Source organism: Miniopterus natalensis, chromosome 18 (genome assembly GCF_054644295.1).
Source record: "Miniopterus natalensis isolate mMinNat1 chromosome 18, mMinNat1.hap1, whole genome shotgun sequence".
Classification (NCBI taxonomy): domain Eukaryota; kingdom Metazoa; phylum Chordata; class Mammalia; order Chiroptera; family Miniopteridae; genus Miniopterus; species Miniopterus natalensis.
The window spans coordinates 17411373-17424580 of NC_142098.1; the positions used below are offsets into that span (position 1 = coordinate 17411373).

At 43.8% G+C, this 13208-nt stretch overlaps 1 protein-coding gene across 1 annotated transcript in view; it reads right to left on the bottom strand.

Moving 5' to 3' along the window:
* The window catches only part of CDH13 (cadherin 13), an 897713-nt gene that overhangs the window by 210586 nt on the left and 673919 nt on the right, over nucleotides 1–13208 (bottom strand). The window contains exon 7 of the mRNA XM_016197002.2: nucleotides 801–979. Coding sequence (XP_016052488.1) covers nucleotides 801–979 — 179 coding nt within the window. The remainder of the gene's footprint in view (nucleotides 1–800; nucleotides 980–13208) is intronic.

Genomic DNA, 13208 nt, shown 5'->3' on the forward strand with positions numbered 1-13208 from the left:
GGAGCAGAAGCACATGTCCCACCCGAATGGGACAGCTGCCACCAGCTCCATCTAACTGTTACATCTGATGTTACCAATGATCCACATATGGAAATTAGGTCCCAAATTTCCAGAATTTCTGACTTTCGGACAGGCTATAAGTTGGGATTTTTAAAAAAGAAATACCAAATCTACACACTTTGACATGGAAACTAATGTGAAAACTTTAAAACACCCTGGGAAAAACCAGAGAGAGAGCATGGACTGATGAGGTCCACGTGTCACTTGTTTGTGACATGAGACCTAGAAGAGGGGCAAGGACACACAGAAATGACCTGTCGGGAGGAAGAGAAGCAGAGGCTGAAGGAAAAGGGAGGGTCTGGGGCGGACAGCGGTGAGCACAGCAGGTGTCCGGGGGCAGAGAGGTCCGAGCACGCAGCGCTGACAAGGAGCGCGCCGCTGACCCTGGGCAAAGCCTCCCTCCCGTCTCCTTCCTTCCCTCTCGGTTCCCTTCATGGCAGGACGGGGAGGAGAGGAGAGGAGTCCACAACCACCAGGTCCTCAGAGTGAGCGGTGGCTGAGGAATCAGAGGCATTAGCTTAAGTGAACTCCGAGAACTCTAGATGACAGGGCTTTTTACAGTGTGTGTTTTGGTCCACAGAATACCCATTTCCCTTTATAGATTTTTCCCATGCATCCCTGTGTAAATATCTCATTTCCACCTTTAGGACATAAAGCGCCACTGACTGTAGCCCCACACCCCCGCTTGTGTGAGACACACATTTGATTCTCATGAAGAAGGTGTGCGACTTTCAGCTCACCTCCCGGTCCAGCAGTGCAGGTGACACAACGGTGACGATGTCGCCTTTTTCAGGATCGATGTAGAACATGTTGGGAGACGGCTTGTCAGGCGTCTGCTGGCGGATGTTATACCGCAGGAGGGCATTATCCGTGGCCGGGTCGTCCGCGTCGAAGGCCGTCATCCGCATCACCGTGGTCCCTAAGTGGGCGCAAGAAGACAGGAGACGGTCATTCGCAGACAGCAACAGGCAGAGCCCCTGTCCCCTAGCTGGGCGACGGCAATGAAGTGATATGCCAATCGCTTTCCAGATTAAAAATGGAAAGCATTTCTCCAGCTCCATTATGTTTTAGCTTTCAGACCCCCTTTCTCCCCACTCCATCACCTTAAAAGACCTGAAATACAGAAATCTTTGCTATTCAGCAGATTGACAGCTTAATTTTCCCTTCTGTTGATATGCTGATCACTTCTATGGGGTTTCATTCTGTTGGGGATGTGGCTCCATGACAACGGCCTTCATTTTAAAAGCTCTTATTAAGTGCCTACTGCATGTGGGGTCCCAGTCTGGGTGCTGGGGAAACAGATGGGTGCTGGCCCATTCCATGGTGTCCAGCAGGTCAGACATTAGTAGAAGAGATAGCTTATAAAACTGTAGAAATAACAAAGCATATCATGTGCACTGAGAGAGGGTTCACAAATATGGAACAACCTCATCTAACCTGGAGGTCAGGAGAGGTCCCTGTGCAGATGCCTAAGGGGTGAGTAGGTGGAAGCGAGGTGAAGGAGAGGGACATCAATGGGAAAGGATATTCCCGTTAAAGGAATGTGAGCAAATGTTAACTGTGTGCCATCTGTGTGGCAGCCACACTGTCCTAGGCACTTTAGATTAAAGACACTATAAGGACAAGGGTGACATGAGCGCTATTTGATATGTCAAGGGTTGACAGGGTGTCAGATACGGGGTCTTGCTCACACACAGCTGATGTGAAGGGGAATTGGTATGGAGACTTTCAAGGTCAACTGAGCAGCAACTAGTAAAATAGCATTCACCCTCTTGGCATCTACCCTTGAGAGACAGTCGCATAAGGGGGTTTTGCAGGGTGCCCATGGCAGGATTATCCATCCTGGAGAAGTACTGGGAAACAACCTAACTGTCCAAAAACAAAGGAATTGCTCATGTGTTCCCCACACTAAAGAATATTTTCAGCAGTTTAAGAAAGGTTATAGATCTAATGTGTTCTAACACAGAGGGCTCTCCAAGATACAGTATTAAGTGAGAACTATCAGGTCGAAGGTTATCCATAGCATGGTATAGTTTTTGTGAGCCTGCCTGCACACGGGAGATTCCACAATACTTCATGCATTTATTTTGCAGGTGGAGTTTATGTGCCTGAGTGCATAGAAGAAGGTCTATTAAGGTGAATTTCACGTGGGTTATTTGTGGTGGTTAAATCTGGGAATGGAGGGAGGGGACTGGGACTAGGTGTGGTGATGAGGGAAGATTTTGGCTCAGTCAGTAATGTCGTGGTCCTTTTTATAAGGAGAATATATTGCTTTTGCAATTAAAATCTAATTGAAAAGGATCATAATGATAAATACTTATGGAAGCATAGTCTAGAGCAGAATCAGGCACATTTTCCTGATGGTCCTGGCAATTGTGAGGCATCATATTTAGCTCAGGGTAACCTGTCCAACTGTAATTTTTCATGGCAGTTTACTCTTCTACGAATACAGGGCCCCATCTGATTCTGGATGCTCCTGGATCCACAAAGTGTGAGATAACTGGTAAGAGACAAAAGCGTAGACCTGCTGTTCCTAGCAGGAATATTCACATACAAAAAACACTGAAGCTTCAAGGAAACAGAATTCATCTAGCTCAGCCACCAACCCGGTATTCCTTTCACTCACACAACAGTGGTTCTCAAACCATCAGAGCCAGTTTATCTTTTCCCACGACTGGAATCAGATGATCGCCACGAGGTCCGATTGATCAGGCAAACAAGGGGGACTCTGACCACCCTCAGGTTGGATTGATTTGTTAAACGGTCTCAGTTAATTTCACCAGTGTTGCCATTAAGTCAGACGCACCAAGATGCATTGTCTATGGTGTCTTGTTTCTTTGCCCTTCTTTGCTTCTTTGTGAAACTGTCACAGAGCAAACTGCAGGGTCTAGGGCCACAACAGAAAATTCTTGCCATACGCAGCCCCCTTACCTTGCCCCTTGCCTTTGGAAGGTATCAGCAAACCAGTTGGCTCTCTGTTTTCCCTTAAGCCACACTGTGGGATCAGGGGTCTTTTTCAACCCAGGGTCCAGCAGCCACTTCCAGTTTATCAGCTTAACATGGAGAGTGACACTGACTTGCTTTCCTGGCCTAGGATGCAGGCCTACTACAGGAACCTACATCAGAAATCAGAGGCAGGTTTCAGACCCACAATCTCACCCAGGGACGTGCTAAGAGAGGTCTTTGTGGCCAAAGGCATGGAAGGGGTCCTCAAGCCCACCAAGTCCACACCAAACAGTCTCGGTTAAGTATGCATGGCCCAGGGCCTTGCACTCTGTTAATGTCTAACGAATGCTTGATTGATGGAATCCCTGTCCTATTTAATCTGCCTTTAACTGAACTCAGAGACAACAAGCAAAAGAGTACAAAAACGAAGTCATCAGGGCTTTCAGCTGCCATGGTCTGCACTAAAGTAACTAGAGGAAGGAAAAACCACCTCTCTGGTTGATGGATTTTCAGTTTTCACCAGGAAAGTCATTGATAATGTCTTTTTTGGTTGTTATTTTTACAGATTTGACAACATGATGTAATAAAAGGTTATCCTGGAATATTCCCAAGGTTACACAGAAATGCTTTACATTTTAAAGAATTGTTAGAGAGCAAGTGAACATGGCCATGAGTCCTGCCTTTGTCTTAACCCAGATGTGAATACTGCTTGGGTTTACTTCTGAGGCCACCGCTATGGAGACTGAACAGTGCCTATGTCATGTAAAGAGGTTTGCAGCACTGAAGAAAACAACTCTGAGGTAACAGCTCTAGGTTCTGGTGTTTACTAACTATGTGAATTTGGACAAGTTATTCCATTCTGCCCTAGCCTCAATTTCCCATTCGCAACATGAGGGTATTCGTAACACTTTTTTCTTAGCTATTGTAAAGAAATAATGGGATAACACATTACAGAACTTGGTACAGTGCCTGGTGCATTCGTGCCCTGAGGAGGATGCCTTTTATTATCAAATCTACAGTGCAGGCAATGGCCTCAGACAAAGGAGCTCACAATTGTCCACTGAACCTCGAACCCAGGATGGTAGGATGAGTCCTGGAGCCCATCATTATCTCAGTGTCATACAATTTAGGAAACGCTGGATTAGAAGGTTTTCCCCCTCCCTGTCATCTCGCCCATGGTCTCAGTTTCTAGATTTGGTTTTCTACTATGGAGACCACAACTCTATACCAACACACACACACAGAAGCACACGCGCGCGTGTGGTCCTCTAGTTTTCCTGGAGGACCAAGGCTCTGTCCTGCATCCCAGGCCATTTGGTGCATCCAATATCTTGCTCTTGCCAGCCCTTCCCTGGGGGCTGGGTCATGATGTTCATACTTTCAGGTTCTACAATGGTTGGATAAACCTTCTAATCCAGCTTTCCCTAAATTGTACGCAAGGACTCTGGTTCCATGGGTTCAGCAGAGAAACAAATTTGGGAAATGTGGTAACCTCAGTTAAGCAGGTTTTCCCTCTCGGAAGACTTCTTAGTGGCCTTAATAAGCAAGTGAATATAAAAAACCTCTGAAAAAGCAGAATCTGCAGCATTTCCCAAACTTCTCTGTTGATGAACCTCTTCATTTAAAGAACATCTTTATGTGATGGGCCACATAGTCCCAAATTTGAGCCCTTGGAGGGTACAGACTGTATTTTGTTCATCGCTGTAAGCCCAGTATCTGACACATAGTAGGTCTTGTATCAATGTTGTTTGAGTAGAGCTGCATTCTTGTAATTCACTGTAGTTTTGCCTTATTCCACACTGACCAGAAGCCATGGATAACACGTCTACTGAAAAGAGTGGACAATGTTGTCTGGGCATGTCACAACCAGGCATGCTTCACTGCCTCCTCTGAGCTCTTTTTTGCCCGTTGGAGGCCCTGTTGGGACTGGATTCAGCAGTCATACACCAATTCCAAGCCCAGGGGGATGCTCAGCAGGTAAGCATCAGGATAGCTGTTCTAATTGCCTATGGGTGGCATCTGTGCCTGACTCCTTGTCTAAGCCCACCCCTGGACTCTAAGAAGAAGGGCTCATTCATTTCCATCAGCCCAGCAGCCTCACATCAGTGCTTATCTCATGCCTGTGAGTACTTCCTGATGGCAGAGAAATGATAATTATATATGATAGACACGGGTGTGGGTCCTCCACACAGTACATTTCAGTATTCTCCACTGTCACAGTATTCTCCTGTGTCAAAATAAATGATACCCTGTCACTCCCAGAGCCAGGTCCAGAGAACTAGCAGTGGCCCCTCCAAAGCAAAATAAAAGAATTACGAGCTGCTGGTTGCAAGTCTCAGGCAGGGCCATTCATTTTCTTTTGTTGAAGGACACTGCCGCCATATGACAGGCTGATAAACAATTACGACTGTCTTGGTCAGATAGCCCCTTCCTCTTGGCTGTATTTCTCTGATTAAAGGAGAGTGCCGCCCATTGTCATGACCTTGAAAGTTGGTTTGAAGTTGAAGTTTCCCTTCCCTGTGACTTCAAACGCAGCCACACCTTTGAGAATCTGAGTGCAGATCTGAAGGTGAGGGGCTCTTTTCAATCTCCATGAAAGCTCCCCCGGTCTCAAGTGGGAGGCTCAGTGCCACAGGTGATGGAATTATTCTGTTCTTGAAATTTTGTTGATTTCATCCCAAAACATTTTCTTCACATGATCAAAAGTGTCAGAGTTTTTTGTCTGTTTTTTTAAAACCATACTCCCATAATCAAATAGTATATCAAGGCAAGGATGTTCGGGTCTCTATTTGGCTGGATTTCTGATAGCACAGTTGGGGCCAATGTATCTTTCCAGGGAGATGCATACTACAAAAACCAATATGAGCAGAGATGGAAGATATCGCCAAGTGAGCTCTTCGGGTGTAACAAAATGGTGCATCGCCATGAAACATCCAATTTTTGAAAGGAGGTAGGGTGTCTTAAAACCTCCCAAATGCTGATCTCTGTGACTGAATTATCTATGAGATATGCCTCAAAGGTAACTAAAAAGAGAATGTGACCATGGGCACTGCATGGCATAACTTACTCCTTGTGTCTTTATTTATCCCAGGTTGGAAATAAGCCCTTAGGCTATCAGTACCTCAACTTGTTCAGACAGGTGAGTGCCATAGAGAAGCATCTTGGGTTATATCTAGCTGGACTGATGCTATTTGAAGCTAAATTTCTCTTGAGGATCCTTCACGCTGAGGGGGTCTGGGCACCTTGATTACAAACGCCCAACCTGGGAATTCTAGATGTGGGATGACAAACCAGCCAGTTTGTTCAGGACTGAGGGGATTCTAGAACAGTCCTTGGCAAACCAGAATAAGTCTGTCACCCTACAGGCCAAGTTATTTTTTCAGATATAGACATATCTCATGGCTATGACCGTCAGAGCACAGACATGAGAACTCTTGCTAATGTAACTTTTGTGGCCCACGACACAGACCATAGCCATTCATTCAACTTATCACCAGTCACACCAATCTGGGGTTGCTTTCTAATTGAGCAGGTGACACAAATCAGTCTTACCCAAGTAGTCCTTAATAGTGAAGAGAGATATCTAGGTGTGCAAATTCAAGGCAGAACATTGTTGGAGGCACCATTAGGATGAGGGCTGTCTCATTAAAATCCTGGCCTCACCATTTGACAGCTGGGCATCCTTGGGCAAATTCCTTTACTTCACTAAACCACAACACTTTCGTTTACAAAACAGCATTTCCCTTAATGGGCTGTTGTGGGCATTGAATGAATGAGTGCAGTGTTTTTCAACCTTTATTTTTTTAATCATCAACCCACTAAGAGTCTTTTAAGACCTTTATTCCTACTTGCCACTCCCCTCAATAGATACACTGCATATCTATTACGTACTATGGCCCTTTGGAGAGCCACAAACCACTGTAATATCTAATCTTTTTAATGTTCTCCCTGAGCACCAATTTTCTCCCCCTTGGGGGTGATATTGTCCCCATTTAGAAAGTATAAATTAATGAGTATAAAGTCCAGTGTCTAGGCAATGGTAAATATTCAAGAAATGTTAAGTTTTGTTGTTATTTTTATCGACGACCACAATTTGCAACTCAGTGCTGGGGGGGACGCACTGCTGTGTGCAATGATGGTGAGCAAAATATCACACAGGACGCAACCACTTAGAGTTCAACTCATACTCTTTCTAGGACTCACACTCAGGATCTCTAGGAGCAGGAGTTAATGAAAATCTTGTAAGGAAAACAATTCCTTTCTTCCCTTAGACAAGCCTAGAAACTTGGGTTGAGCGCATGCATGCACGAATCAGCTTCCTCTGCTCTTATCAATGTTTCTGTGTATACAGGAATTAATAGGAAAACTGTCAAATGATTAGTGGACAAAAGATAGCTAAACTAATCCGATAGCTATCCACAGGCAGCCCACATTTTGCAGTGTGTGCACTCCTGAGAAGTCACCCATGGAATGAATCGTGAATAATGTCTTATTTTCCCACTGACCTACATTAGCATTGCAGACTGGTTTTATCTTCATTTGAGGGAGTGTCCGATTGGAAGCCACTCCTCATAATTCATTGTAAGTTTTTCTGCTTATCTCCAAGACACTCTCCTAGCAGGTGAGGTGGGAGGAAGAGGCTGGCTCTCTGCTCTGGGAGTGGAGGCTGTCTGGATCCTCAGAGGGCAGAGAGGAGTGGTTCTTCTCTGACTTAGAGGAGGAAAGCAGGATTAGACTTAAAGCAAAGCCTTGGAGGTTTAGCTCTGTCACCACTGCTCCTTTTGGGGGCATTTCCCTCTATCCCCCAATTATCTAGGAACTGTTATTCACTAGCACAAAGATTCTCTCACATTTTTCATATGGTGTTCAGGCTGTGCATTAGACCCAGAAAATTCCTGATGATGTGAGTTTTGATGAAGATGTCCATGACTTTGACAGTAACCCAGATCATTGGTGTGGCTCTCTGGCCTCATTCCCAAAATGGGGTCATGGGAGTGGGGCCAAGAGTGAGATGCTCAAATGCCCACCCAATGCCCACACAGGTAACTTACATGAGTAAAGTGATTTCAAGGTAATTTCTGAAATGCAAGTCTAGAGAAGCAAGACCTTTTGTTTTTTCAAGAAAAGATGGGAATTTGGATTTTTGTAAAAATGATTACATGTTGGACACTAGTTCAAATTTAAAAAGTAAAAGATCACTGAATGAAACTAAGAAAGCCAAACAAAACAGCTTATGGTAGACTTTGGTCCAAGGCCTACCAGTTTTCAACCTTTGACTTTGATGGTCAGTAGAGCCAATTCTTTTCCCCCAAGGGATGAACTAAAATGCTGTTAATGTGTACTCTGGTGATAGATTACAACTTTAAAAAATGGCACATCCACTCTAAATGGTTCACCCTTCTTCCTTTCATCTCCCTTTTGAAATAGGGAAGTTTCCTTATGTGGTTCCAGGACCCAGCAAAGTAGGAGGCGATAGAGACATAATGATATAAATATGCAATGTTTCATGCATTAACTTATTTGATCCTATGCCCCAGAAGGTATGTTAGAGTGTTAAGCTCATTGCACAGATGAGAAATGAAGAGTGGGAAGGCCACAGAGCTAGTTACCCAATGAGCCAGCACTTGAACCCTACTTTGCTAAAGGGACTATGGCCCAGACTGTGAATTGCTATCTAGTTTCCATTTTCTTTTCTTCTTAGAAACATAAGCCTGATTTTAGCTGTCCACATTGCTGACTAACTGAGATACCAGATGTCCCAGCTTCCCTGGCAGCTACCGTGGCCATAGACTAAGGTTTAGACAATGGATATAGTTAGAAGTATTGGGTGTGAGACTCCTGGGAAGGTTCCTTAAAAAGGGATCTACCCAGGAGGTATGTACTTGTGCAGCACCCCCTCAGTTCCTGTTATCTGGAAGACAATGTGATGACTATGGCTTCAGCAGCCATGTTGAACCATGAGGTGGCCCTTCAGATGGATCCACATGATGGGAAGGTAAAGCAGAAAAACAGGAGTCTGAGTCCCTGAGTTTCTGATAACCATGGATCTTCAAGGGAAGCCTGAAACACTTCCTTTCAGCTTTGTTTACATGAGCAAGAAATAAATTCAGAAAAGTAAAAGCCAATCTTATTTGAGCTGTTGTCATTTGGGGCTTGCTGTTCCATGCGGTTACAACTAACCTCTGATAAAGGCAAAAAACAAATATGGAAGAAAATGAATAAATACATTTTATTATATACTTGGCATTACCCAGGAAAGTAAATTTTGTTGCTTTAGCCTAGAGATAAATAATGCTAATTTAGACAAAAGTGTAAATTCCAGTCAATTCCTCAAGTATGTTCAAATACTCAAATTAGTTTCCACTCACCTAAAATGACTTGAATCCAGAGACAATCTTTCTATCTGCAGGGAAGTTTGTCCCATTAGTGGCCCCAGCAAATCACACTTCCTCATGGCTATACTCTTGTATTGTCCCTTCCCACAATGACTGTGGCCTTAGCCATGTGACTTTCTTTGAACAATGGGACACATGAAGACATTATACAAAGAGAGGCTTGAAAATGCTTGTGCATTGGAGTTTGTCCTCTGGGAACCCAGCCACCATCTAAAGAGGGGCCATCAGTAAGGAAACTAACATTCCCTGGCTGACACCCCTAAATAACCATCAGACACGTAAGTTGAGGCCATCTTGGACCATTAAGCCCCAGTTGAGCTTCCAGAAAATGTGGTCACGTGGGCAACCTCAGGCAAGACCAGCACAAGAGCCACCCAGCTGAACTCATCCCAACTTGCAAAATCACAAGCAAATACATGGCTGTTGTTTTAAGCCACTAAGTTTTGGTGTTTCATTATACAGCAATAGACAACTGGTAAAGGAGTGTTAGTAAATTAATATTCACAAACAAGCTATAAACTGTTGCTATAATAAAGAATAGTTATTTTTAATGTAACAGTTGCCATTTTAAATAACCAAATAATACAGCATATCCGGGGGTAGATTAAAATAAAAAGAAACAGGTACAGGTAAAAAATTGATGAGAATAAAATTTTGGGCTTTGGGAGGCCACTAATGATGTCATCACTAAATGTAATAAGTTGACCACTGAGTATTTCAGTTGCCTAGATTATAATTATTATTATTTTTTGGAACAACACTGAATCAAACTTGAGCCAAGTACATACTCCTGATACAGATTTGAGTTGAACAAGTACCTTCAAATAGGGAGAGAACTCTATTCTTAAAAATAAGTGTGCCTTACATTTTGAGTTGCTCCCTTCCTTTAATCGCAGCCACGAGCGCCTATGTGCGGCTGCAATTACCTCGGGCTTGATTTGAAATGCAATAGACTTCTCCTCTCAAATTTGCTTTACCTCCCTGGAGCGACTTGATTTTTTAAGTACAAATTGACAGGCAAATATGTAATAAGTTATGACAAGTTGAGCAATGGTTGTCTCCATCTGTTTTCAAAGGTTGTTTATTTTTATACTGATGAAGAGATGGTGGCGACAGAGCCGCCTTATGATTATTTCGGTCCTTCGGTTGCTCCAGTCCGTCGTTCACTCTTCACAGCGTCTTTGCCCTACTTTCCTAGGGAGCTGCTGCTTAATTAAGCTGCAGCGGGCAGATTTTAGAGAAGATACCTGTTTTTGAGATATAAGGCAACACATGGATAAAACTTGGGTCCCTCCTATCATGATGAACTTTATTGCCCCCATTTCCTCATTTCGTCTGGAAATTTAAGGTAATATTTTTTTAAACCTGTCAAAAAATCCCATTTAATCTTTTCTCTATCATTTCTCTATGTGCGGCTCTTTTAAAAGGGCACAGGATACTCTATGCTGAATTAACTAACCTGAAACATTTCAAAAAAGCAATTTTAAATGAATTTTTTTATCCCTAATATTCCAAAGTATTAATAAGAAATCCTTGTGTTGGATTAGCATACAGTAGCTGAAATTCTCAAATATGAAAATATTTTCCCATAAAACTCTAGAAACAAGAAAAGAAAATTCTGTGTGTGGGGGGGATAGGGTAGGGTGGGTGTTGGTTTGTTTAATCAATTTAACAGATTTTTAGAAAGTAATTCCAGTTCTCCTGAGAGCGGTGACTCTTCAGTTAGGGTGATTTTATCTTCCGGGGAACACTGGGCAATGTCTGGAGACATGTCCTGGCTGTCACAGCTGGGGTGGGGTATGGCTACTGGCATCTAGTGGGTGGAGGCCGGAGCTACTGCTAAACACCAGCCAGTGCTTGAACAGTCTCACAACAGAGAACACCCACAATGCCAAGGCTGGCAAACCTCATCTTAGAATCATTCACACCAGTGTCCCTAAAAGTTATGGCACTTTTAAAATCCCAAACCTGAACAACAGAACCCACAATTTGCTTCTCCTCTTGGAACTCTCTCTTCTAGATGTGAAGTTCACTGAGGGTGGAGATCCTGTCTCTTCTCTATTTATTCCCCACACAAGGGATCAAATATTAATATCATTGAATATGTAAATTCAACATCGTATATAATGTTTAATAATATGATACTACTAACATTGGTTAGTTTTTCTGATTAAATTTTGTATTTTCAGAGCATGAAAATCTTCAAAGGTACCAGGATAATGCGTTGTGGGTAGCAAGACTTTAGTAAACATTTGCTGAATGCATGAGAATAAATAAATGAATAAGGTGAATTCGTGAGTAAAAATGAGTATCTTAATTTCTTCTGTTTCAGATTAAGGCAGTGACAGTGGAACAGGAAGCAGATGAATAATTAACGTCTGGCTGGCACTAAGTATTAATTCCTAGGTAAATTCTGAACAAAAGGCCTATTATCCTGATCGTTTATATCTATCTTAAGGGCAAAGGTGAAGCAGTTTTCCTATTTAAAAACATGGGGTAGCTTAGGCTAGGCCAGACTGGATAACAAACCAAACCTGATATTTCAACGGCTTAACACATAAAATTAATCCTTCCCTCAGATTTAGTCCATTTTGGGGCCCCTCCCAAGGCAGTTTCTCTCCCAGGGGTGATGTAGGGATCCAGACCCTTCATCCTGTAGCCATGTCATTGGGACCACGTGGCTTCCTGATTGTTGTTGACTGCAAAGCACGTGCCCACTCAGACTCATTAAATGCTTCAGCCAGAAACTGCACACATCACTATTTCCTGCAGTCTATTGGCCACGTCTGCTGTCTGAGGCCAGCTCAAGTGCAGGGCTGTTTATGGGCCTGTGACCTGCACAGTTGCCCAGAGCAGGGCCTCATACTTGGTTTAATGCTCTGCTCTCACCCTCTTGACATTCTTAATAATTATTGAACAAGGGACCCTATACTTCCATTCTGCAAGGGCCCCATAAATTATGCAGTCGGTCCTGAACAAAAGCCAGGAGCCAGCCTCCAAGAGGCTTGGGAAGTGCACGGGGACTCCAAGACTTTCCAAGGTTGTGGGGTTCGAGGTCATTGATCCTGCCTTCTGCCAATCAAGCCACAATGCAGAGGCCTTCATTTCCATCATTAGCTGCTACTGCTCATAGAACTCTCAGCTCCCCCAACAGCTTTGCCACTATTAGGTGAGAAGCATTGCGTAGTAGCACAGAAAGTCAAACAGGGTCTGCTCAGATGGTGGGTGCTCTGGGAGACCTGCTCAAGCTCACACTTTACTTGTCCTGGCTCCCAGATCCTGAGCTTGCTTTAGACACCAATGGGCTCTTTTCCAGGCCTCTGCCTTGATTCGCTGGACCCCATGCCACCTCTTCTTCTGTTCAATTAGACTCCTGCCTAGTTTTCCCCTTGACAATCCAGACCCCACCAGATGTGGGTCACGCACCAGTATGACATTGGGAAAGTATAGCATGGGGTATGCGCTGCAGCCCTGGCTGCTCATTTGAATCATGTAACAAGCTTTAAAAATACTCCTGATGCCCGAAACTCACCCTGAGAGATTCTGAATCTGCTAATCTGTGGGGTCTGGAGAGTGAAATCCCGGGAATCAATAGGGGCCACGCAGATGTAGACTTTGACCCTCTACTTACTGGTTATGTGATTTGAATAACATACGTATGCAAGCTTGCACAGCCTCAGTTTCCTCACCTGTAAAATGTGCTGACATGTGCCACTGTGTAAAGTTGGTTTGAAGATGCATGTGAAATACAAGGAGCCCAATGAGATGGCCTTTGCTGAAATTCCACAGGGAGGGAAATGAATGGAT